The 26,066-nt window shown below is 59.2% G+C and overlaps 1 protein-coding gene and 1 long non-coding RNA gene across 2 annotated transcripts in view; one reads left to right on the top strand and one right to left on the bottom strand.

Annotated features, from left to right (window-relative positions):
- LOC144580679 (uncharacterized) overlaps positions 1-26,066 on the top strand; it is a 218,943-nt gene that overhangs the window by 43,217 nt on the left and 149,660 nt on the right. The window lies entirely within an intron of this gene.
- On the bottom strand, positions 15,386-25,533 carry GATD3 (glutamine amidotransferase class 1 domain containing 3). Its single transcript, XM_002761469.6, has 7 exons — positions 25,305-25,533; positions 24,968-25,020; positions 22,994-23,107; positions 21,911-22,030; positions 18,380-18,472; positions 17,431-17,587; positions 15,386-15,657 (listed from the first exon to the last, which is right to left on the bottom strand). The coding sequence occupies exons 1-7, from the start codon at positions 25,443-25,445 to the stop codon at positions 15,529-15,531; spliced, it is 807 nt and encodes a 268-aa protein (XP_002761515.2). The 5' UTR covers positions 25,446-25,533; the 3' UTR covers positions 15,386-15,528.

Below are 26,066 nucleotides of genomic sequence, written 5' to 3'. Positions count from 1 at the left end.
CGACTTTCAAGTGTTTCCTGAGGGGACGGGCCAGGTGTCCACACTCTAACTCTTCACACTCTTCTACACACGTCACAGTTCTCACAACACGCACACGTCGGGGTGGCTGTTGTCCACACACAAAATCTCAAGTGCTGGCGAGGCTGCGGAGAGGACGGAGCCCTGGGCGCTGCTGGTGCCGCCACAGGAAGCACGATGGCAGTCCCCAAAACAGCGAAAATACAACGACTGGGCCACAGGCGGTGGCTGACACCTGTAATCCCAGCACTTTGCGGGCTGAGGCAGGAGGATCACTTGAAGCCAGAAGTTCACGACCAGCGAGGGCAAAATGGCAAGACTCCGTCTCTACAAAAAATGAAAAACTTAACTAGCCGTGCTGATGCCCAGCGGTAGTCCCAGCGACTTGGGAGGCTGAGCTGGGAGGCTTGCCTGAGCCCAGGAGATGGCGGTTACAGTGAGCTCGACCACACGGCTGTGCTTTAGCCAATTTCTGCAGCAGAAATAAAGACGTTGGCGACACTGGTGTGACTGTCTTATCCTGTGCCCTAAAGAAATGCTTAACCCTCTACTTCCTTTTTTCACTCTAGGTTTTTTCCAGAAGCGTTTGGAGGCATTAGGTCCCCTCCCTCGTCTCTGCACTGGGAGTAACTGGTAGAAATTCTGCCTTTATGCATCGGACCCGCTCCCAATTCTCTGGAATCCGATCTGTCCCGACCAACAGACCAAGCTTCCTGGATGCCAGCGGTGGTGGGAAAGCTGGCAACGCTCCTGCAGCAGGATGCCTGAGGACATGGCCTGCTCCCTAACGTCAAAACGGCCTCTGGGTCCTTGTCCCAGGGCAGAACAGCCTCTCCTAAGTGCGAACGCGGAACACAGGATTAACACTGTCACCTAACGTGGAAGCCCTGCCAGCCTGTGGGTGCTCAAGGCCGGTCCATGACCTCAAAAGAAATCATTTTTTGTCGGGGTAGGAGAGCATGAACCCTCCTTAGAACAGGTAGTGCTGGCCGGGCGCGGTGGCTCACGCCTGTAATCCCAGCACTCTGGGAGGCGGGGCAGGCGGATCACCTGAGGTCAGGAGTTCTAGACCAGTCTGGCCAATATGGTGAAACCCCGTCTTCACTAAAAATACAAAAATTAGCTGGGCGTGGTGGCATGTGTAGTCCCAGCTACTCGGGAGGCTGAGACAGAAGAATTGTTTGCACCTGGGAAGAGGAGGATGCAGTGAGCCAGGATCGCGCCACTGCACTGCAGCCTGGATGACAGAGTGAGACACCGTCTCAAAATGACGGAGCTTCCCCGTCTGCCCCACACACATCAAACGGGCGGAATCCCACAGACTGTCCCGCACTTGGCGCCCACTTTCCCGCATGGCTGTCTGCTGTCTGTGGATGTCCCCACGTGGTCTGAGCAGTTTCCATTAGAAATTAGACATACTCTAGTTTTTAGGTCACTTACTAGCTACAAGTCACTTATTAGACAGACTTGAACATTTCATGTGCACGAAGCGTCACGAAGGGTGTGGCCTCTGGGCCTGGGGCCATCTGTCCTACAATTCCCAGTGTGCCGCAAGGCGGGTGGCACAGGAGCTCGAGCGGCGCAGCCAGTCCCCACCCCATCGCGTTCTGAGTGTGGGGCAAATGAATCGTGTTTTGCATTTACCAGGCAATTTACATTTGGTATGCTTCGCAGCAGCCATGGTGTTAAGACTCTTAGGGTACAAACATAAATTACAAAGTTGCTCTGGGCAAAGAGGGAGACCTTGTTTCTAAAAAAAATAAAAATAAAAACCACAATTAGCATATGGCCAGCACTTCTGCTTCTGTGGGCACCACGTACTCCGAGCTTCCAGCCTTCAAGCTGCTTCTCGGTCGGACCCCAGGGTCCTCTCTAGAGAGAAGTCCCATCCATGTCACCCTCCCAGCTTGCATGGCTGCAAGCGTGGGTGCTGTAGCAGCGGGCAGGGGAGGCTGGGTTTGGTGAAAGGGGACTGGGGCCCTGTTCACTCCTGGGGCTGCCAGCGCGGTTACCCTGGAATCAGACCCATGCCTTGCACTTCCTGAGTGTTTCCTGCGACTGAGGGATCAGAGCTCTGGCTGTGAGGGGCGGTGCTGTGGCTGGGGACACACAGAGACACCGCTCCCGCTTCCAGGGGCCCTGTGGTCCCTTTCCACATCTCCCTGGGGGCAGCCACCACACCTACTCTGCGTCGTGCATCCCGGGCCATCCGTCTGACCCCTCTGCTTCACAGCTCATGCCAAGCTGGGGGGCGCTGGGGGCCAGGGCAGGTGTGACCATGTGATCAAGAGGACCTGCTAGTGTCTTCGGCCACCACTGGGTGCCCCTAGGACTGTGGTCAGCAGGGTGGAGCCCCTGATCCAGCTTTACTGTCTGCTGGAGCCAGAGGGGGCCTTGAAGACCCGGCCTCATCCACGGCCCCTCCACCATAGCCCCCAGCTCCTCCCTCCTAATCTCTCCTCCCAGAAGTGGGGGTCCCACCTGGCCCCTGGGGCCCTGTGGAAGGGGTTCTGTGGAGAAGCTCATTATCCCTCCCCGTCCCACCCCTCGGCCCCTGCACGTCATTCCCAAAGCCCAACTCACCTGCACACGCAGCCCCTCCCGCAGGCCTGGACATGGAAGCCAGCAGGGCCCGCTCGGGCTGCACTCAGGACTGTCATTTCAGTGCCGCATGCTGGCCAAGTTGAACATCGGGGGATAAACAAAGGTCCCGCACAGGCAGCTGCAGCTCAGGCGAACCCGCTGCGCCACGGCTGCCCACAGCATGGGGCGGCCTCTGCGGGCACACCTGACCCTAGGTGACAAGCGTGGGTCCCTCTCCTGACACTCAGGCAGGCGCAGACAAGGTCTGGTCCTGAGCAGGTGTCTGCCTGTCACTGCATCTCAATGACTGGGGCCACGATTCTATGCTGACAACAATCTCCACTCTGTGGCCACCTGCCCACCCCACCGGCCCCTCGACCTGAGACGCCAGCGGAGGGGCCTGAGATGAGAAAGCCCAGCCGGATTCTCCGCTGGCGTTCCCCTGTGCCAGTTGGACCCCTGAGGCTTCAGGGTCATGCGCCTTCAGATTCCACTGGCTCTGGACTGGGTTCGCGGAGGACCCTCTCTCTGCAGCTCGACACCATGTGAAGCCCACCCAGCTCCAGGAAACGGGTCTGAAGGCTGGGCCGTGGAGGTGGAGGCAGGCACCGACATCCTCGGCGCCGGGACAATGGCTTCCATCCTGCTGCACCAGGAGGAGGCAGCAGGGCCGGGGTGTCTGGCTGAAGGTGTCAGGGACTGAGGTCCAACCCACTCCTGGTGATCAGACATCGGGGTGTGACGGAGAGCGCACAGGTTCTCTGCATGGGACCCGGCCAGGTTGGCACTAGGCTGAGGCCCCATCGAGAAGAGGTGCCATGTCACTTGGCCACAAACAAGCACAGCTGTGTGCACCAGGGTGCTGGGGTGATCCACCCTGCTCCACGAGCTGGCAAGGCCTGAAGTCAGGAGCTGGGGCCTGCAGAGGAGCAGTGCCCACAGAAGCACAGCGAGGAGGCTGCATGGGCTGAAGCATCCAGGAGGCAAGGCCTCAGGAGGGGGCGGCCACCTGGACCCCGGAGAGCCACCGTGCAGTGTCCCAAAGCTCTGGGCATTGAGGAAGCCCGAGGGAACCGGGCGCCGTCAGAAGCAGGCTGGCCGGGCCGGCAGTGGTTGAGGGTCTGGGAGTGGGGTCGCTGCGGTGTGGGCACCACAGGCTGAGCAGAGCCCCTCGGGAAAGGACCCACCAGCCCCCCACCATGGAGACCCCTTCTACCCCTGGCTCTGGGGGCCAGCCCTTCAACCAAAGTGCTGCCCAGCAGCTGCCCATCTGAGGAAGGGGCCCACACCAAGGGGCGGCGGTGCCCATGTGAGGAAGGGGCCCATGCCAAGGGGCGGCGCTGCCCAGGGGGCCAGGGCCACCTCCCCTTCCGTGGGCCCTAGGAGTGGAGAGGAAGTGGCTTCCTTTTTCTCCCCCTGCACAAGATGTGGAAAAGTGGGGCTCGGCTGGGCAGTGCTCACGCCTGTAATCCCAGCACTTTGGGAGGCCGAGGCGGGTGGATCTCCTGAGGTCAGGACTTTGAGACCAGCCTGGCCAACATGGTGAAACCCCGTCTCTATTAAAAATATAAAAATTACCTGGGCGTGGTGGCAGGCACCTGTAATCCCAGCTACTCGGGAGGCTGAGGCAGGAGAATCACTTGAACCCAGGAGGTGGAGGATGCAGTGAGCTGAGATCCTGCCATTGCACTCCAGCCTGGGCGACAGAGTAAGTGTCTTAAAAGAGAAAAAGAACAGTGGGGCTCATACCATCTGCCACAGGCACCTAACACAGACCCCCCCGTGAGTCCAGGCCCCTGCATGTCCAGCCCTGCCATGTGCCCAGCCCCCTGTGTGTCCAGGCCCCCTATGTGTCCAGTCTGAAGACTCCCACAGAAGAGCAGCCTACACATGGGAACCCACACGCCTCTCTATAATGCCGCATGGCTAAAAAATATTCACAGCCCTGAATCCATGTCATTTCTGAGAAAATACTCCAGGGAAAAGGCCTCAGAGGCCAAAATGTTCTTCTCCACATTATTTTAATCAGGAAATATTGCGAACCATCCCAACGCCAGCTACAATGGTGGGGCAGAGGAAATTTCTGCTGACGCCACTGGAGAAAGTATCACACGGCCCTCGGTGGCCCTGGGGGCTGGGCCAGGGCAGGCCGTGCCTCACAGGGAGTTGCACAGAGGCTGGATCGTAGGGTGGGCCATGAGAAGCAGGCAGCGGGCTCCTCTGCCCTCAGACTTGCAAGCATGGACTGCGGCCCTAACCTGCCAGGACTCACCATGACGCTTTTCTCATTTCTCAGGGCTTAGTACTCAGCCTGCCACTCCTCCCCAGCAGCAACTGAACATTATGCCACGGGAACCAGCTCTGAGGAGCGCTTGGCAGTCCTTCCTCCTCCCAGCCTGGAATCATCGCCCGGGCCCTTCCCTTTCAGGGCGGGGACCTCTCTAGGGAAAGGAAGGGCTTTCCAGGGCAGCCCCAGGCCCAGCAGCCACCCGCCACCTGCAGAGAGGGCACTGGGCAGCTTCACTTCGAATGGGGGGCGTCGGGGCCGAGCCCGAAGCAGGAGGGCAGCAAGGGTTCTGACACTCGGCCAGGGAGGGGCCAGGTCCCTCACAGCCACCCACAGCCACCCGTCTCGACTGTGAGGATTTGGGTGTTGGTGGGCTCTGGGGAAGGGGCTACAAGGAAGCTGGTCTGGACCTTGGTGCTGAAGCCCAGGACCCATGCAGGGACAGGGGCAGGGACACAGCAGGAATGCGGACCAGGATAAGGACTGGGAGCAGGGGTGGGAACAGGGGAGGGGCAGGGATGGATGTGGGTAACCCCCATATAGGCACCGAGGAATGAGAGCTAAGCAGAACCCTGGCACAGTTAGGGCCTGAGGAATATCTCACTTTATAGTGCTACTACTCAGCTATTTCCTTTTATCTAATCCTTTACATAATCATATAATAGTTTATAGAAATAGGGCTTGACGAATCCCTTTATATAATCCTCTATATATAATCATATAATAGTTGATAGTATGAGTGCCCAAAGAATATTTCCCTACATATATACCTATAATTATATCTTAGTTCATAATCGGAGGAATGCCTAGAGGGGACACAGTACAGAGCATGAATTAAGGAATTAGCAGCTTATAATCAGAGGAATGCCTAGAGCAGACACAGCGCAGAGCATGATTTAAGGGAAAACAGTTATATCAGGACAAGAACCCATGGCCCAGGCGGCAGGTTCAGTATTGTAAAGATACCCGCTGTCTGGCAGGCTTGGGGCGAGAGCCAATCCTCCTGATAAGGAGCTGTAGGACCTTGCTCCAGTTCTTGGTGAAGGCCGCCCTCAGACTGGCAATCCACCTTGTGACTGTGAACTTTATCAGCTCTTGCTACTGTGCTGCTTGAAAAGCATCTTCCCAGCCGGGCGCGGTGGCTCAGGCCTGTAATCCCAGCACTTTGGGAGGCTGAGGCAGGTGGATCACGAGGTCAAGAGATCGAGACCATCCTGGTCAACAAGGTGAAACCCCGTCTCTACTAAAAATACAAAAAATTAGCTGGGCGTGGTGGCGTGTGCCTGTAATCCCAGCTACCCAGGAGGCTGAGGCAGGAGAATTGCCTGAACCCAGGAGGCGGAGGTTGCGGTGAGCCGAGATCACGCCATTGCACTCCAGCCTGGGTAACAAGAGCAAAACTCCATCTCAAAAAAAAAGAAAGAAAGAAAGAAAGAAAAGCGTCTTCCCATAGAACCCACTGGAAGCTGCCGGAACGTGGCAGTAACCCTGACAGCTCTGTCACTGCTGTGTGACTTAAAGCATCCTCCTATAAATCTTCTTAGAAGTAGTTTGCCCATGGATAGAAGTATTGCACACTGCACCCTCTTCACTGCGCACGGCCCACCTTCAAACCTCGGTGACCTAATGGGGGTGGACCCCTTACTGCACACGGCCGTTGCCTTCATGGGAACGGGCCTCTTGCTGTGCACTGTCCACCTCCTGCCCTAGGTGACCTAACGACGGTGGACCCCATGTTTTATTGCTCACGACCCTATCCCTATTCTTAGAGGTGACTTCATTCACTGCCCTGCCCCCTAACCTATACATGATAAATACTCAGGCTTCTGGACATTCGGGGCCTCGCCTGACTCCGCTGATAGGTGGCGTGGCCCCCTGAGCCCAGCTGCGTTTTCCTTGTACTTCTGTGTCCTGTCTCTTTATTTCTCAGATCCTGTGCCTCAGCACAGCATAAGGCTCACCCCACGACCCTGTGGGGCCCTCAGCCCTACAATGGGGTGGCAGAACAGGGACAGGAAGAGGGACAGGGACGGTGCAGCCTCCGCTACTGCCCTCTCGGGGAGCGTGGCTCCCTCCCTCACCCAGCCACTGCTCCTGGCACAGAGCTGAAGGGGACTGGAGGCTGCAATGCTCCTCTCTCTGTCTGGCTCTCTCTGTCCTGCTCTCTCTGTCTGGCTCTCTCCATCTTCCTCTCTCAGGCGACTCATGTGATAAAGAACCAACCTTTCGGAGACATTCTGTGCCCTCAATAAAAATAGCCCCTGGCTGGAAACCCCCGAGGAGACCGACTTCCTCCCCTGGCTGCGGCAGCCCTTCTGCACCTGCCCTGTGCTGGCCCTTCCTGCAGGAACCAGGTGGGTAAGGGGACCCAGGACCACGGGGAGGCTCCAGGGAGCTCTGTGGGCACCTCCAGCAGCCGCCAGGGGGCGTTGTCCCCCACACCGCATCTGTGAGTTTCCCGTGGCAAGGCAGCCCCTCCCACTTCCCCAGGTGGCAGTCAGACTGCCCTAATTCGAAGGCTGCTGGGAGGGGCCCCAAAGCCCCCCAGGTCCCCTCATGTTCTCCACTTCCTGTCCCCTGCCTAGCCAGCGAGGGCTCTTGACTCTCCACAGCCAAGGCTGCCGCCCACTCGGGCCTCTGGGGAGCCAGATCAGCTCTGCCGGGAGCCCAAGTGTAGGAACCTCTGTGCCAGGACCGTGGGAGGGGGGCGGGTTCAGGGAGCCCCTGCCCTGCCCCTCACCTGTCCCCCTACCTGCACGTTCCTCCTCTGTGTCGCCTGCATAGAGCCCTCATCTCAGTGCGGCAGAACCAACCCAGGAGAGCAGTTGGCCTGTCACCTGCTGAGGAGCAGAGGCGCACCGGGATCCGGGGGGAATGGGGGTCTGGAGTGCTCCCAGGGAGACCTTCAGGGACTGTCCTGCTGCTGGCAGCACCTCACTGGGGGCTGATGGAGGTGTCTCCGGCCCCCTAGGCCTGTGCCCAGGACTGCAGTGGGCCCCCACACTACCTCACTACCCCCGTCCAGATTCGCTGACAGATGAGGAAACTGAGGCAGAAGCCCCGGCCTTGCAGCCATTATTGCAGAGCTTGGATCCAAGAACTGGGTGGCCTCTTTGCAATTATTTCTTCCTCGGAGGACAAGGCCAGGTTCTGCAGGGTGTGAAGTCCATGTGCAGCCACAGCAGGCAAGGACTTAGAGACAGGCCTGGGACGGGGCAGGGCCGGGCTGTGTGCTGGCCATGGTGGCACCACAGGGCACTTGGGGATACCATGTGAGCTCTAGAATGGCTAAAGTGGCAGATCTTGTGTTTCGTGCAGATTCTACCAATTAAGAAAAATAACATGTAGGCTGGGCGCAGTGATTCACACCTGTAATCCCATCAGGTGGATCACCTGAGGTCAGGAGTTCAAGACCAGCCTGGCCAACATGGTGAAACCTTGTCTCTACCAAAATAAAAAATACAAAAAAATTAGCCAGGCATGGTGGCGGGCACCTGTAGTCCCAGGTACTCGGGAGACCGGCAGGAGAATCGTGCAAACCCAGGAGGCCGAGGTTCCCGTGAGCTGGGGTCATGCACTACACTCCAGCCCAGGTGACAAAGTGAGAAAAAAAGAAAGAAAATAAAAAAGAAAAGGTGACGATCCACATACACCCCTGAAAACCGCTAGGCTTGGGGACAGCAGGAGCCTTCCTGAGGGGGCATCCTGGGCCGTGCCGGGGCCCCCCAGGCCTCTGGGACGTCGTCCCGCTCAGCTCCTCGCTCTTCTGCCCGAGAACAAGCTCCATTCTGCCCACGGTGCTGTCTGCACACGCAGCTAACTGCTTTGCCGTCAGCTCTCGCAGATTCAAAAAACACAACAAAAAAGAGAGGGTTATGGGCTGCACTGTGTCCCCCCCAATTCACAGGGTGAAGTCCCAACTTATTCACACACAGGGTTTGACAGAGGCGACGAGGGTCACCAGGCAGGCTCTGACCCACCCTGCCCGGCGTCCTTGTAAGAGGAGGACACAGGCACGCAGGACACAGGAGGAGGTGCCGCCTGCCTGCCCAGGAGAGGCCTCGGAACAGCAGTGCCGCCTCTGGACCTGGAATGCCAGCCTCAGGCCTGGAGAGAACCCACATCTGCCATGGGAGCCTCTGGCCGTGGCGTATGCAACTCGGCCCCAGCAAACTCATGCAGATGCACCCAGCTCCCCAGGCCACCTTTCCATGGGAGGACGTGACCCAGTGTTCTCCCGAAACCCAGTCCGTCCCGTGACGCGTCCCCCACCAGGGCGGCCGGGCCAGACTGTAGCGCAGGCTCCCAGAGGCCTCCAGTGACGTGCCTCACAGAACTCCCTGTCTTGGCCGCGATCAGAAACCCCAGCAGATGCCCACGGGGCAGTATTTTCATACTTCTGCTAGCTAACCTCCGCCAAAACCAGGAGGTGCAGGGAGTCGTGAAAATGAAGAAAATGACCAGGACTGAGGGACAGGCTGGGCCATCAGAAGACGATCCTGAGCTCCCTCTCCAGGCCTCGCCCTGCCCCTCCCTCTCCACCCCCAGCAGGAGTCCCCTTTTCCCTCAGGGCTAAGAACCCAGGCCACAGAGGGCGAAAGACCTGCCAGGAGGGCTGCAGCAGGGGATAGAAAGGAAGACCCATCGCTGGCATGAGGGGTGGCTTCCATGTGGGGAAACTGAGTCAGTAGCAACTACGGATTGGAGCTCCTAAGCAGGTCAGGTATGCAGGTGCCCCTCCCTCAGCCAAGAGGCCCCCACAGTCCCACCTCCTCAATAGCTGGGCACACGCCATCGGGGGCGTTCCAGGAGACTTACAAAAGCCATGACCCAACCCCACAGAGGTGCCCTCTGAGGTCGGTGTCCCACGCTAGAGTCAGGGTGCCCTGAGGCCCGGCCAGGCATGGGGCCACCCTGAGCAAAGACGGGGACCCAGGAGGGCCTGCGACTGGCCAGGATGGTGGCTGCGATGTTGAGAGGGCGTCTGGGATCCCAGCCCGCAGCCCTTCCTTATGAGCCGTGGGGCCTCAGGAAATGCACTCCACTCTGTGCCTGAGTGTCCCCCCGGGCTGAACTCGTCCCCCCACGGCTGTGTTGAGGTCCTGACCCCAGGACCTGTGAGTGTGGCCTTATTTGGAGGCAGGGTCTGCACAGAGGTAATGAAGCTCATGTGAGGCCAGCTTGGGCACCACAGACAGAGAGAGTGAAGGCACACGACACGGAGCAGAGGCCGAGGCAGTGCTTCCGCCAGCAAAGAGGCACCCAACACCTCAGGCCCCGAAGCCGGGAGCAGCCGGGGACAGACCCCTCACGGCCTCGGGGCGAGCCCTGCCCACACCTTGACCTTGGACTTCTGGCACCAGAGCTGTGGGAGGATGAGTCTGTTGGCGTGGGTGTGTGCTGATTTGCCACGGCAGCGCTGGGTCCCCAGCAGACCTGCCCGCAGCCACAGCTGAATGAGCCAGCACGGGCTGGGCACGCCCTCGGAAGAAGTGTTGGGAACAACAGGGCCCTGGAAGGTTCCAGAGGCCTAAAAGATTGGAGAAGCAGCAGCCAAGCTCTGGGATGGACCAAAGAATTTAAGAAGGGGTTGGGGCATGGAGCCCGCCCCAGGGGCTCCTCTGAGCAACCCCAACCCTCCCCAGACCCCCATGGGCTGCCCTGGCTCTGGGCCAGCACTGAGCCTGCCTGTTGACAAATGGAGAGCCCGCCGGCCCCGTGCGCTCACTCGGAGTCTCGCACGTTCACAACATTGTCCTGTGTGACTGTACTCGGTCCTCAGAAAATTTGGAAGGGTGCGCCCCCACCGCGGCCTGAGGACTGGGAATGTGGGCCAGCCACAGGCCAGACGCCCCTGGACTGTCACGGCCACAGGAGCGGGAGTGCCCGGCCAGCTCCAGGCTGACGCCCTCCCCGTCCCACCGGCCACAGGCTCCGCCCCCGCCACCGAAAGGCTCTGCTGCTCTCAGCGCCCAGCCCAGCCGTGTCTCTAAATGACTGGCTGCTGTTTGTTTTTCTTGTGGCTGCAGCCGTTTTCTAAGAAGGTAACTCACACTGCAGGCAATAAAAATAGTTACCGTTCATGCCACACCTGCAGGCCGGGCCTACCGGACCTGGTCCCAGAGGCTACGATGTGCACGGATACACACATCACACAGGCCTATGTGCACACGTGTGCACACACCCGCCTGCCCACAGGTGCACCTGCACACGCATGTGCATGGATACACATCACACGTCTATGTGAACACGTGTGCACACCCGCCTACCCAAAGGTGCACCCGCACACCTGCACACACATGTGCATGGATACACATCACACATGCCTATGTGAACATGTGTGCACACATCCACCTGCCCATAGGTGCACCTGCACACACACGTGCACAGATACACATCACACATCCCTATATGCACACACATGCACACCCGCCTGCCCATAGGTGCACCCGCACACCTGCACACACACGTGCATGGATACACATCACATATGCCTATGTGAACATGTGTGCACCCGCACACCTGCATACACACATGCACAGATACACATCACACATGCCTATGTGCACACACATGCACACACACCTGCCCACAGGTGTACCCGCACACGTGCACACACACGTGCATGGATACACAACACATGCCTATGTGCACCCACATGCACATGCCCGCCTGCTCACAGGTGCGCCTGCATACCTGCACACACACATGCACAGATACACACATCACACATGTCTATGTGCACACACATGCACACACCCACCTGCCCACAGGTACGCCTGCACACCTGCACACACACATGCATGGATACACATCACACATGCCTATGTGCACACACCTGCACACACCCGCCTGCCCACAGGTACGCCTGCACACCTGCACACACACGTGCACGGAAACACACATCACACATACCTATGTGCACACACATGCACACACCCACCTGCTCACAGGTGCGCCTGCATACCCGCACACACACATGCACGGATACACACATCACACATGCCTATGTGCACACACATGCACACGCCCGCCTGCCCACAGGTGCGCCTGCATACCTGCACACACACGTGCACGGATACAGACATTACACATGCCTATGTGCACACACATGCACACGCCCGCCTGCCCACAGGTACGCCTGCACACCTGCACACACCATGCATACATCCTCAGCCCCTTTCTCTGGAGCAGCAGGGAGCATGTGATTTGTCCAAGGTCCATAGCAGGAGAGTCGGCCACTGAGCCGGAATCAGGAACTGGACCCGGCAATGAAACTCCTCTCCCCATGAGGCCTTCCTGGCTGCTCACTGGCCGTGGGGAGAACGCGCCACCCTGCCTTCCCCTCGCTGCTCCCGCAGCACCAGCCAGGGCTCCGTGTGCCCGCATGCCTCTCGCTGGAAGGACGGAATCTGCCCCGTCAGACATCCAAATCACACCCCAGGGCCCTGAGAGCAGGTCCCCAGGAGGAGCAGGGCAGGGCCTGGCTGGCATCCCAGTGGCCCTGAGCATCAGGAAAGCAGGGTCTGCCCACCCTGGGAGGTCTCTTGAGCCCGGGCACTCAGCCCTGGTCCTCCTGGTCCACCCGGGATGACCCTGCCCTGTTCCTGCGTCTCCCAAGTGCCCGTGACTCCCCTGGGAAACCAGGCCGCAGAGTGAATTGCAGAAAGTTAAAGAAACACTCTTGAAAGAAGTCAGAAGGGTGGGAGGAGGGACCCCTAAATTATAGAAAAGAATAGATTATTTCCTATAGAATTCGTTTTGACTTTTCAGAAACTGTGCAAGCAAGAAGACAGCGAACCTGATATATTTAAAGTGTTGAGAAAAACCCCACAAGCCTGGAATTCTGTATCCAGTGAAGTCACCGTTCAGTCAAGGAGAAGGAAACGCTTCTCAGACGAACAGACAGAATCTGTTGCTACTAGACCTGCCTTGCAGGTGTAAAAAGTTCTTTGGAGCGGAAAAATAATGTACAAGCCAGAAACCTGGATTTACATAAAGAAAGGGAAGAGTGAGGAGGAGTGAGCAGGGGACACACGCTTTTCTTTTTCTTTTTTTTTTAAGATGGGGTTTCACCATGATGGCCAGGCTGGTCTTGAACTCCTGACCTCAGGTGATCCACCCACCTCAGCCTCCTAAAGTGCCAGGAATACAGGCATGAGCCACCGTGCCTGGCTTATTCTTTTTTTTTTTTGAGAGTCTTGTTCTGTCACCCAGGCTGGAGTGCAGTGGTGTTCACTGTGATCTCAATCACCCAGCTCAAGAGATCTTCCTGCCTCAGCCTCCCAGGTAGCTGGGACCACAGGTACACATCACCATGCCCAGCTAATTTTAATTTTTGGAGAGATGGGGGTCTCACTATGTTGCTCAAGCTGGTTTTGAACTCCTGGCCTCAAACAATCCTCCCACCTCAGCCTCCCAAAGTGCTGGGATTGTAGGTATAAGCCACCATGCCTGCCCATTAGTCTTAACTGATGTAACACACAGAAGCTTGTTCAAAGTTATAACAATGTCCTTGATTACATGTGCTTATGTGTAAGTGAAGCTAATGTCAGCGGCGGTACAGGGACAGAAGTGAAGAACTGAGAGCATATTGTTACTAAAAGATACTTCTGGCGGTGCACAGAGGCTCACGCCTGTAACCCCAGCACTTTGGAAGGCCAAGCCAGGTGAATTAGATGAGGTCAGGATTTCGAGACCAGCCTGGCCAACATGGCAAAACCCAATCTCTACTAAAAATACAAAAGTTAGCTGGGTGCGGTGGTGTGTGCCTGTAGTCCCAGCTACTCAGGAGGCTGAGGCAGGAGAATCCCTTGAACCTGGGAGGTAGAGGTTGCAGTGAGCCATGATCTCACTACTGCAGAGACGGGTGGCAGCACAAGACTCTGTCTCAATAATGAAAGACACATGTGTAGGGCTGCAGCCCCACTGGGTCATGGGGTGTCCCCTACAGCCGTGCTGAGATGCTGGATCCGAGAAATAAAGAGACAGGACACAGAGGAACTGGAGAAGAGCAGCTGGGCTCGGGGGCCATGCCACCTATAAGCAGAGACAGGCGAGGCCCCCAACATCCGGAAGAGTCTGTATTTATGAGGTACAGAGCAGGGGGAAGCATCGTGAGGCCGTCGTTCCAGGCCTGAGCGACGGTTTTGCACATTTGCTGTGTGGAAACTGCCAAATGAATGCCTGTGACTTGGGCACTTTTCCATACACTCACGCACATGTGAGTAAACACGTGGTACATGGGGCCCCCTCCCACAAAATGTGTCCATATAAGCCTATGGAAAGGGGAGGAGCCCCACCTTACCCCGGACATGGGAGGCTCCTCAGCTGCCTGGCTGGACCAGGGTAATCCTGGCCCCAGGGCAAGTGCTGCGGGCATGGGCACGCATCAGGCCGCCGGAGGAAGGCCACTGGAGAACCCAGCTCCCGCAGAGGAGGAACCAGAAGTGCCAGGCCGAGACCCGAGGTGGGTGCAGCGGGGCCTTCCTGCCTTACCCACGGACCTCCACGCCCTCTCAAGGCAGTGGATGAATTCAGATTCCACACGGCAGGGAGGGCCGAGGGGGTGTGGTGGGTGCCACTGAGTTGTCTTTGGGACCAGCCCTGCACACACACACCACCCGTTCCAGTCCCAGCATCTGACACACAGAGAGATGCAAACCACATCACACAGAACAGCCATGCAGGTACCCAGGGCAGCGTTTCCCACCTCACCCCAATGCCGCAGCAGCCCCTACCCACCGAGCTCAGGGCCTCACAGGCTGGCCTGGCCCTGTGGCTGCTCAGGCAGAGACAGACCCAAAAGCAAGGGATACTGGACACTGCATGAAGTGTGCAGACACCTGACTCCCACCCTCCCACCCCAAACGTTTCTCCCCAGAACAATCCTGCACACACATGAATGCGGCAGAGTCCAACGCAACGCACTTTATTTCCCTTTGGACGTGTCTGCACCCACGGCCTGGGGCCTACGCTGCAGTCACTCCCCAGAGGTCAATCTCGGGGGCTGAGGAGCTGCAATTTCCCTTTCTTCCTGCCAATTATGAGAACTGAGACTCATTGAAGAAACCTCACTGCCCCTCCTCACACAGCCGGCTCAGCAGGCCTGGAACGCAGCCGTGGGAGGTTTCCATTTAGGGAAGGTGTTTATTCGCGGCGGCTACAGGGGTTGCCTGCTCCAGAAACCCCCGTACACTGATGAACTCAGGTCACTGCAGAACAGAGAATCAGCCTTTAACGTCCATCGATGTGGTACCTCTGGTTTCCCGATGAGGAGACTTGCAAACCTAAACACATTCTTCCTTCCAAAACCTGAGTAACCTGAGCTGTAAACCTCAGACGGGGAATTCTCCATTTCTAGAAAAGTTGGCTGCGATCTGTTTTGGGGACACAGTGAGGCGAGCCCCCGTGGCAGAGAACGAATCAGCCCCTCAGCCCCTCTCAACGTGAGAGCAGCGCAGCCACGCCAGGGTGAAGCGTCCCTGTCCATTGTGCCGCGTGCCCTCCTTACAGAGCTCGCGCCTGCAGGTTTCAGGAGAAAAGGGCCTGCCAGCCTCCCAGCTGGATGGAGAGCAGACACAGCTTCTCGGCCAGGGTGAGGCCGAGTCCAGGCGCCAAGCTGGGCCCCGTCCTGCGAGTCACTTTCCGGAGAGTTCCAGCACCTTCCTCACCATGGCCCCGATGCCATCGTGGATGTGGTGGAGGGCCGTCTCACACATGAAGGCTGGGGTTGTGACCACCTTGTTTTTCTGGTCCACATGAGCTTCGTGTGCAGAGTTAAGGAAAAACAAACCCGGCAGGGACCCAAGGGACTTTCAGGCGTGGTGCCCCGCCCGCCCCCAGCGCACCCCTCAGCACGCATCCTAACTTCGTTCACAGAAAACTCGGAACAGGGGAACTTGCTCCTGTAGTCTGCGCTGGCAGGACCCCGTTTTCTGTGATTTATGCTGTTCAGCGACATAAGAAGGGATCCGATCCCTTCACATGCATTTTAGAGGAAGGCGGCAGCAGGAATTCCAGGACTCGGGGCACTGCCCCCCGGACCCCTTCCAGCCAGCATCACACCGGCCCAACACCCACACACGGCCAGGAGCTGCCCCGCCATGGGGGCCCACACATGCCAGGGGTCCTCACCAACACCGCAGGAGGCAGGGGCAGTGCCCACTTTTCAGGTGAATTGCTGGCCCGGAGGGAGCCGGTCCTCACGCCGCAGGGTAACGGCCAACAGGGCAACCAGCAGCACCACCAGGCCAGGCCAGCCAGGCCGAGCCTCCCCAGCGCCACACACAACCCGGGCCGGGCCTCCACAACCAAGGACAGAGGCCTGGGGCCAGTCCCACCCTGTGCTCCCGCCCAACAGGAAGACCGCAGGGAGGGAGACGGGCCAAGGCCCTTTTGAAGCTGCCCCACTGAGAAGAACTGCAGCCTTCAGAACACCCGCAGGGTCCGGGCCCACAGTCCACTCACCCTAGCGCCTTCCGCACCCCGGGCCATTCTGGTCGCTGAATTGGCCCATGTGGACGCTCTCCCAGGTCCAGGCAGGGCCTCCCTCCCAGTCCCCCTAGGCTGTAGCCCCACTGGCACTCTGGGCCCATCATCTCAGAACTCGGGGGCACACCTTGACCGGAGGGGCTGGAGGCCACGAGACTGGCTGAAATCACCTGGCCATCCAAACCAGCCTGAGGACTTCCACCCAAATATCAGGAAGCCCCTATCCCCGCACACCCGGCCCCTCTCCCCAAAATATCAGGAAGCTCCTGTCCCCACACACCCGGCTCCTCTCCCCAAAATATCAGGAAGCTCCTGTCCCCGCACACCCGGCCCCTCTCTCCCAAATATCAGGAAGCCCCTGTCTCTGCACACCCGGCCCCTCTCTCCCAAATATCAGGAAGCCCCTGTCTCCGCACACCCGGCACCTGTCTCCCAAATATCAGGAAGCCCCTGTCCCCGCACACCCGGCCCCTCTCTCCCAAATATCAGGAAGCCCCTGTCTCCGCACACCCGGCCCCTCTCTCCCAAATATCAGGAAGCCCCTGTCTCTGCACACCCGGCCCCTCTCTCCCAAATATCAGGAAGCCCCTGTCCCCGCACACCCGGCCCCTCTCTCCACCACTCGCACACACTCTCCCTCACCCTCCCAGGCCAGAGCATCCTGAGGTCCCACAGGCTCTCCTGCAGGGTGCTGCCCGCTGCCCCATGCAGGTGCTGACCGTGGCTGCCTGGGGGTGCTGAGCAGACTCAACAATCAGACTAGGGGGCCCGGACCACCTGCCAACCACACACCAGAGCTGCGCTCCCGCCAGGTGTCTGCGGCCAACCCGGCGCCAGCCAGGAAGTCACAGTCATCTGCCCTGTGCCCTCAGACATGGCTGCAGAACCAACCAGGGAGGCCCCACGAGCAGACTGGCAGGTGCAGCTCCCACTGAAGAAGCTGCCTGGTAAAGAAGCCATAGGCCAAGGCAGCACGGAAGGGGGCGCCCCTACACACGTCTCAGGGACAAGCAAGACAGTGGGCCGGGCCCACCTGCCAGGAAGGATATGGCCACTCCCTTCACGAAATGCTTGGCACCCAGGGCCTTGATGGCCTCGGCAGTCCCCGCGTAAGGCCACTTGCCGCCTTCCTCCTGCTCATGGCCCACGGTGACCTCAACACCTCTGAGCACCTTGGCTGCGAGGACGGGTGCGATGCAGCACAAGCTGAAAGGTGAGAACATGCGTCACGCGGGCGGGCACTGGACCCAGGCTGCACGGCCTGCAGGACACATATGACCTGCACCACGACCCCAGGCAGCTCTGCCATGGGGGGCCTGCCGTCCTGGACCTCACACCCTGTGAACCTGAGCTGCCCCGAGGCTGCAGCCACAGGACATAGTGGAGGTAGCACCAGGTGACTCAGGCTGAGAGGGAGGTGTCCTCAGCCACCAGGCCATGGAGCTTCGAGGAGAGCCCCCTTGTAAAGGGGTGCCCCAACCTCTGTGGGCTGAGTACCTCTGCAGACTGGCAGGAGTCCAGGGCAGCCGAAGTGACCTGTGCTGCCCAGCACCTCACGGCCACCCAGGGGTGACAGCGGAAGGGGCAGGGCCTCGTCAAACAGCAGCCTCATCCCCTGGCAACCTGCAGTGCAGCCCACAGCTGTCAGGCCCCCAAAGGGGCAAAGGGGTGTGTTTGGCTGTGGTTCCCCAGGAGGAAGGGAGGCAGCTGGGAGTGGACGGCGTCAGGGACAGGGCATGTGCTGCAGTGACCGGAAAAGAAGTCACAGGGGCGGGGGGTGCCATGGCCAAGGGGCTCCTCAGGAGAAGGGGTCTGATAAAGGCTTAGGGTCCTGAGGCACTGCCTAGGGATGCCTCTGGGAGCCGACAGAATTCCAGGTCTCCTTCTTGTTAAGTCACCAGTGGCATCGAGTAAAATCCCATCAGTTAAAACAAGAAAAGCATCTGTGAGTTTCCGGAGGCCGCAGGGCCGCGCCCTCCCCATCGCTCCCGCACACACCCGATGGGCTTCCCGGCCTGGTGGAACTCCTTCAGGACACGCTCCACGTCCTTATTGACCTTGCAATCTTTCCCGTCCACAGCGAACGTGCTCCTGCCAGGAGAGAAAAGGTCTCCTCAGACAGCCTCACAGCCAAGGTCTAGCGTCCTCAGACATAGCTCCGGACCCCCAGTCAATGGCGGCGAAGGCTAGGCGCGTGGCTACAGGCATGCATTTCACGTGAACATCTTTTCCTGTTTTCTAAGCAGAAAGAAGCAGGGAAAGCAGGCGGATCAGAAGGTGGGCAGGAGTAGGAGGACACCAGGCCAAGACGGCCCATGCCCCGGTGCCTTCCAGAGCAGCTGGCAGAGCACAGGCTGCAGTGCTGAGACGCAGCCGCCGGTTCCAGGCAGGGCCCGGGCTCCTAACTCCCATGGCTCTCGTTTCTGTTCCCACATTGGCTGTCAGACCTCAGGCAGCCTCTGACCTCCTGCCGCCTTTCACCTGCCCCAAGGCAGGACTCTGCTGCTCCCCGCCTTTCTGACTGTGGTCTTCCCCACTCCCTGGGGGAGAACGCTACTGTCATGTTTCCCTGAGCTCAGTGAGCCACGCCAATAAACAGGGGTCATGGGAACCCCCCACTGGAAGCCAACTGGTCAGCCCCGGAGGCTCAGCCTAGTGACTGGTGTGTGTTGCAGGGCAGTCTTTCATGGGATCAGACGCCACCCCGGGTGGATACCGTTGGAACTGAATCAGAAGACAGGCAGCAGTGACCCTCCCACCTGTTCATAGGAGCCTTGTGTGGACCACTATTGTGGGGGGAGGAGAAACTCGTGTGTGAGCTTTTCCTTTAAACAAAGGGGCAGGAAGAAACTCCAGGAGAGTTTCCAAGAAAAGCAATGGCAGACACAACAAGCACACTCGGTAAGAAACGCTAGTCCACCCGTGACACCAGCGTCCACACCTCAGGCTGAGGAGCAGGAGCTGTGGAGGGCACACAGGGTGGGGGGGTCTCCCCATACTGCCCATGGGGCATGCCCATGGAAGGGGACACACCTTCCCACCAACCCCACCCCGGGCTCCACGCCACCCCCACGCACACCAGTCCTCCGCCCTGGCAGAGCACTGGGAATGCTCCGGAGGCAGCGGGGTCCACCGTCCCCACGCCGACTGCCTCGGAAGGTGCAGAGCCCATCAGAGCGCGCCACACTGTGAACACACAGGCCAGGCACACCGCCAGAATGCTCATAAAACAAGCAGGACCACGGGAAACCCTCTGCCCGGCCACCAGCAGGGATTCGCTCAGGGAGCCACTCCAGGCCCAGAAATCGTGGCGAACACCTGGGAACCACGCTGCTAAGTAAAGGTGACGAGGCCTGGAGGGACGCTGGGTCAGTGTTTCACGCACCCACACACACAAAGTCTCTCTGGAAACACAACACCTAATAGCAGCACATGGAGAGGTTTGGGGCTAGGAGGGGAAGACGTGGACCCCCACGGGCTTCGTGCCCACTGGGCATTACCCCTGCCGTGTATGCTGCCACAGCACCCACCTCGGAAGCACAGCCGGGCCGGTGGCCACGCAGGCTCACCAGGAGCCCAGATCCGTCTTCTGGACAGGTCAGTAAGCACGGGAGCTTCACCAAAGGGACGTGGACCCAAACACTCAGGCACACAGGGCCCATCAATGCCTTGAATGCCAAGGCTGAGGCCCACTGACCCCAGAACCTCCATATGCCTCAGGCCTGTGCCTCCAGGTTGGCAAAACATGGAGGGACCATGCCAGGGCACAGCCCTCCGCATAGCCCCCAGCTGCCCCAGCGCTCCCCACCTCACAGTGTCAGCAGTCAGAGGCAAGGCTGGGCCGTCTGTGAACTCAGCTCGTCCTCTCAGGAAACCCTGGTGTGTTGGGAGTGCAACCTGATGACAGAGGCCGCTCCCTGCCCGTCTCCCGCTGGCAGCCTCATGGAGACGGCAGTGACGTGGGGACAATGGACAAAAGATTGAGCCTGACGTGGGGCTGCATGAGGTCAGGGGCACGGGCCACGGGCGCACCGACGGGGCTCGCTGGCTTTCAGGAGAGGGGGAGGATGGGAGGATGGGAGGCCAGGGCGGGGTTTCCAGTGGGAGCTGGGTGAGGGCACAGCTCAGCCCACTGAGAAAAGGACTGGCATCTGAGGAAGGAGGGAGGCCTCCTGACACCCGCAGGCAAAGCGGACCCTTGCGGTTTCGGGATGAGGAAGGGCAGGTTCTTCGGATGGAGACTGCCTGGCCCTCGACTCTGGGTTTAGGCTGGCCAGGGCAGGGCGAGCGGCCAGCCAGGCTCCAGCCTGCCCTCAAAACAGGAGCTGCTGACTGGGGCCGGCCCTGCTGGGACTGCCACCCGTGCAGCAGCACAGAAGCCACCTGCACACTCAAGACACGGTGATGGAGCTGTGGCCAGTGCTCCTGCAGGTGGCAGAGCTGTCCCCAGCACCAGCTCCACCTCAAAGGCAGGGCCATGGGGGTGGTGCCGAGGGAGAGACACACCAAGAAGGGAAAGAGGATCCGGAGCTCAAGGACGCCACCATGTGGGCGCCGGCCAGACGTCCACAGTTCACGCTCCAGCTACTGTGGAACAAGCCGAACGGCAAAGCTCGGGGCCTCCTGTCTTTGTCAGGACGGCTGCCCTGACTACCGAGAAGAAAACCAATTTCTGATGATGCCAGGTTCTAAGAGAATCAGGGCTGGGTGTGGGGGCTCGGGCCTATAATCCCAGCACTCTGGGAGGCTGAAGGAGGAGGGTCACTTGAGCCCAGGAGTTCCAGACCACTTTGGGCTACATACATGTCTACGAAAGATAGAAATAAGATGGAAACATGGGCATGGCTTGCGTCTATAGTCCCAGCTACTCGGGAGGATGAGGCTGGAGGATGGCCTGAGCCCAGAGACTGTGGCTGCAGGGAGCCAGGATCGTGCCACTGCACCCCTGCCTGGGCAACAGACCAAGATCTCACCTCTAACGAAAAAAAGAGAGAAAACTGGTTTATCTGCAAGGAATAAATACTCAGACTGATTTCAATGTGACGAGGCCCACCAGCATGGTGATTAGATAGGGAGCCCCAAGCCCACGCTTACAGCTGTTGGGAACCAGGAATGCTCAGAGATGAAGGGGCAGAGAAGCAGAAAAAGCGAGCCTTGCTAAAACGCTACGTAAGGCCCAACCCTAACAGCTCCCAGACTCAGAGAGCATGCACTGCTCAGACCCGAACCCCAGAGGCCGCCCCTGTCACCCCTGCCACCCACCACTGCGCTGCCCACATCAGACAGCCGTCAGGTGCACTGTGTAGACCTAACCCAGAGGCTGCTCCTGTCACCCCTGCCACCCACCACTGCGCTGCCCACATCAGACAGCCGTCAGGTGCACTGTGTAGACCTTACCCCAGAGGCTGCTCCTGTTACCACTCCCTTCCCCTCTACCGCTCCATGGCCCGCACTGGACAGCAGGCGTGTGCACCTCCCTCCCATCTGCTCCATGCAGAAAGCGGAAGACGTCAAAGCTCAAATACACACAGGTTTTTGGCCGCTCCAAAGCCTCCTGGAAAGATGGCAGCATCATGGTCGGCTGCGCTGAGCTCGGCCAGGTCTGTGATCTTGCCACGGGCAATCCTTGCAGACTCGGTCAAAACATTCCTGGGAAAGAGCACAGCACAAAAGCCTGAGCAGGCAGGTGGACTGTCGAGCGGGGCGGGGCGCAGACCGCAGACGATACACTCCACACGCGTGGCTGTCAGCCACAGGCAGACTCACTTGCAGGTCAGCTCACTACCTGGAAAGGCAACACGGATCTAGCAACACTAAACCTGTGCTGGGGTCCTCAGATCAGCACCTCAGAACCTGCAAATCACTGAATCTTCTGCACTGTCCGTCAAGACCCACCAGAAGTGGAAGTCTCTCCGAGCGTCTAAAGCAGACAGAAGTCTGTGCATCCATCAGGATGGTGGGACCCAATGGAGAAGGTAAGAAGCCACAACTCAGGACCAACGAAGCCACTCGAGGGCCAGCCACCGCAGGAAGCTGCCAGCCCCAGGTGTGGGGGCCGAAGGCCAAGTGCAGAAGCCAGGGTCCCAGGCAGGAAAAGAAACCACAGGGGCCCCACCGGGGAGGAGCACAGCCCGAGGAGGCAGCTGTGGCTTCTTCCTCCAATCTTCAGCCCGAACTCTCACGGTCCGAAGCCAGGAAGGCACCTGGAAATGGCCTGCCCAGGGCTGTTGGGCAGGACGGGCAAGGGCAGCAGATCTCAGGCCACACAGGCCAGAACCACACACTGCAGTGACAGGCATGCTGCTGGGAACCAGCAAAAATGATCTGGAGCCGAGAGGGGAAGAAGATGGGCAACGAAACTGAGAAAACCACATCTGCTCAAGACCAAAGCAGGACAGCGGGACTCAGCGGGAAGCGCTACGGTCAACATCTCCACTCGTTCTCAGTACTGGAGACATGACTGAGCCACCGCAGCACTCCCTCCAGAACAGCCAGAGCACAGCTGCTCAGAAGGACATTCATTTGCACCAAGACTCGGTTTCAACGAAGCCAACAGCACAGGCTGCCGCGGGGGAGGGGGACAGGGAGCGAGTCTCAATCCCGCCCCCATACCTGCTCTCGCCTTCAGAGGGCTGCCCCTTGGTGTGGTCAATCACGTGCATCTGAGGAACGTCAGGAGCAAAGATCTGGACCTCGGCGCCTCCACGGCTCAGGTGCACCAGGATCCTGCCCGGGAGAAAACCAGAGACAACTCTTCAAAAGGTGACCCACCCAGATCTGTGTTAACACATTTCTAAAAGCAGCATTTCAGCTAAGTGCCAGGAGTCAACTCCTAATGTACATTAATATCTTACTTGCTCTGCCAAAAGTCACAGTTGGCTCCATAGCAAGCCAAATGTCCCCCTCGTTCCCCATTCCAATTCACGGTGGGTTGGTGGTGACTACAACAGACCCTCGGAAGGAGGCTACAGAGACCAGCTGGTCCCAATTGGAGCACAGGGGCCGGGTGATGCCACTGAGGGCACAGCCTGGAGGTGTGCGGGTCCTCAGCTGCTGGGCACTCCCAGGGCCTGGCTGCCTTCTTCCAGTTGCTCGCTGTGGGCACCAAGAGTGAGTAGCAGCAGTGTGCGCAGAGTGCCGCACGCTCAGAGGGTGTGAGGGGCTTTCAGTCACTACTTAGTTCAATTTCGAGTCTCACTCAACTTTCACATCACAGGTGGAGGGGGAGACACAGAGACCCAGGACCACACTACTGGCCAAGCAGCTCCATCTCCCCAAGGGCAACAGAGGCTCCTCCTGGGGACAACGGCTGACATTACAAGGGCTCATGCTGGCATCCGCAATTCCCGGCGCCAACAGGAGACAGCCCGCTAGGCTTACCCATACACTAAGCCTGCCCTCACTGCCCCTTACGTGGAGGAGGAAACCAAGGCACCAAGTGCTGTGACTTCCCAGAGGGAGAGGTCAGGACCTGGCCCTGGCACCTGGGCTCCACTACCCATAAGTAATCCACCCACATACCCCAGACACAGACCTTGCTGTTCCATCTGGGAGGTCTCAAGCTATTTGGTAGCTATTTTCTGTCCCACCGGTTCTTTCACCCCAAGGCTCAATCATGAAACACATCCTGGCCCTTTGCCCCCCAGCTCACTGTGCCTAGTGCCAACTCTCACCCGGTGGGGCAGGTGGCCCACACAGCCACCAGCCTCAGGCCCTCTGCCTGACACCCCTTCATCACCACCCAGCTCTCCCTCTCCAGGTCACCCTGAACCACTTGGAACTACAGACACCTGGCAGGTGGTGGCTCCTGTCCAGTCAGTTTGGCTTGCAGTCATTTCCAGTAAAACAGGAAATCAGACCACCTCCCACTCAGCAACAGCTGATAGTTACGCATAAGATAACCTGTCTGAGACCCAGAAATACCACGCCGCTGTTAAACCCTGATGCTGAGAACCCAGTGAGAGGGAATCAGTTCCCACGCATCAGAAACATTTGCAAAGCACAGGGAAGCATGAGCTCAACGTTTGCAAAACGTGCGTGTCCTGAAAACAGTCCAGGGAAATGCTGAGTGGCGACCTCAAGGTGACGGCACACGCGAACTTAAAACTGTTCTTTCTCAGTGTCTCCCTGGGTTTTGCCAGTCATTTTTACTTTTTCACCCAGAAACAGGGTATTTAAAATATGGTGGCTCATGCCTGTAATCCCAACACTTTGGGAGGCCAAAACGGGTGGATCACTTGAGGTCAGAAGTTCGAGAGCAGCCTGGCCAACAGCGAAACCCCGTCTCTACTAAAAATACAGAAATTAGTTGGTGGTTGGGCATGGTGGTGCACACCTGTAGTCCCAACTACTCGGGAAGCTGAGGCAGGAGAATCGCTTGAACCCAGGAAGCAGAGGCTGCAGTGAGCCAATTGCACCACTCAACTTATCCTTTGAGAAAGACTGGGCGCTGTCTTAAAGGATAAATATAAAAAATAAAATACAATACATACTTTCTCTAAACTGTTCAAAAAGGGTAAACTGCACCGGTAGGGATACCTTCCCGAGGCCCCCGCGGTGGAGGACCAGCTGCCCCCGAGGACTTACGCCGAGGCCTCGTGGATCTCGGTCCCATCGAAGACTCCGCATCCAGACAGCACCTGCGAGAGGAGCGGGAGCTGACCCGGGGAAAAGGCGCCGACCTCGGGCGGGGGCTGACCCGGGGAAAAGGGGCCGACCTCGGGCGGGGGCTGACCCGGGGAAAGGGGCCGACCTCGGGCGGGGGCTGACCCGGGGGAAAGGGGCCGACCTCGGGCGGGGGCTGACCCGGGGAAAGGGGCCGACCTGGGCGGATGGACCCGGGGAAAAGGGGCCGACCTGGGCGGGGAGCGGAGAAGGCTGACCTCTGCAGGCGGGAACTGACCCCACACCCTCGTCCACTCACCAGCGCGACCCTGGCCCCGGGGCGCGGCGCGGAGCGGTGAAGGGCTGCGCGCTGGAAAGGCGTCCGACTGCCGGGGGACACCGACGCGAACGCAGATACGGCAGCAAGCCTCGAGGCCACCTGGGCCCTCACAGCCGCCATTGCGGTGAGGCCAGCGGGGTAGGAAGGTCGCACGGGGACAGAAAAGGTTCTGCTGCCAGCCTACAAACGCGCAGCTGGTCGGGACGGCGCCTGCGCAGAGCCTTCGGGGCGGAGCTCCAGGGCTCGCTCCCGTCTCAGCCCTATCCCGAGTGTGCTGGCGGGCGGGGCGCGCCTGCGCAGACCCCTCGGGGCGGAGCTCCAGAACCGCCCCCGTCTCAGCCCTATCCCGTGTACTGGCGGGCGGGGCCGCGCCTGCGCAGACCCCTCGGGGCGGAGCTCCAGGACCGCCCCCGTCGCAGCCCTATCCGGTGAGTGCGCCGGTGGGCGGGGTGCGCCTGCGCAGAGCCTCCGGGTAGAGCTCCGGGAACCCTGTCCTCCTTCGGGTGGTGGCTGAGGGCTCGGGCCCAAGGCCGAGTGATGCTGGCGACTCTCGTGGTCCCCAGCGCCGCCCTCCTCGGACGCCTCCACAGGCGCCGCGCCCTTCCCGCCGTCCGCGGTGCAGCCTTGCCTCGGGCGGCTCAGCCCGTCGCCGCGCCTCTTACCTCCGACTTACCCTTCACTCACCAGCACAAGCACCCAGGGTCCACATCTCCTAAATGGCCACTCGTCTTAATCTGGGTG

Source organism: Callithrix jacchus, chromosome 21 (genome assembly GCF_049354715.1).
Source record: "Callithrix jacchus isolate 240 chromosome 21, calJac240_pri, whole genome shotgun sequence".
NCBI classification, from domain to species: domain Eukaryota; kingdom Metazoa; phylum Chordata; class Mammalia; order Primates; family Cebidae; genus Callithrix; species Callithrix jacchus.
Note: the sequence above shows the minus strand (reverse complement) of the source record. Positions and strands in the feature narration are given on the sequence as shown.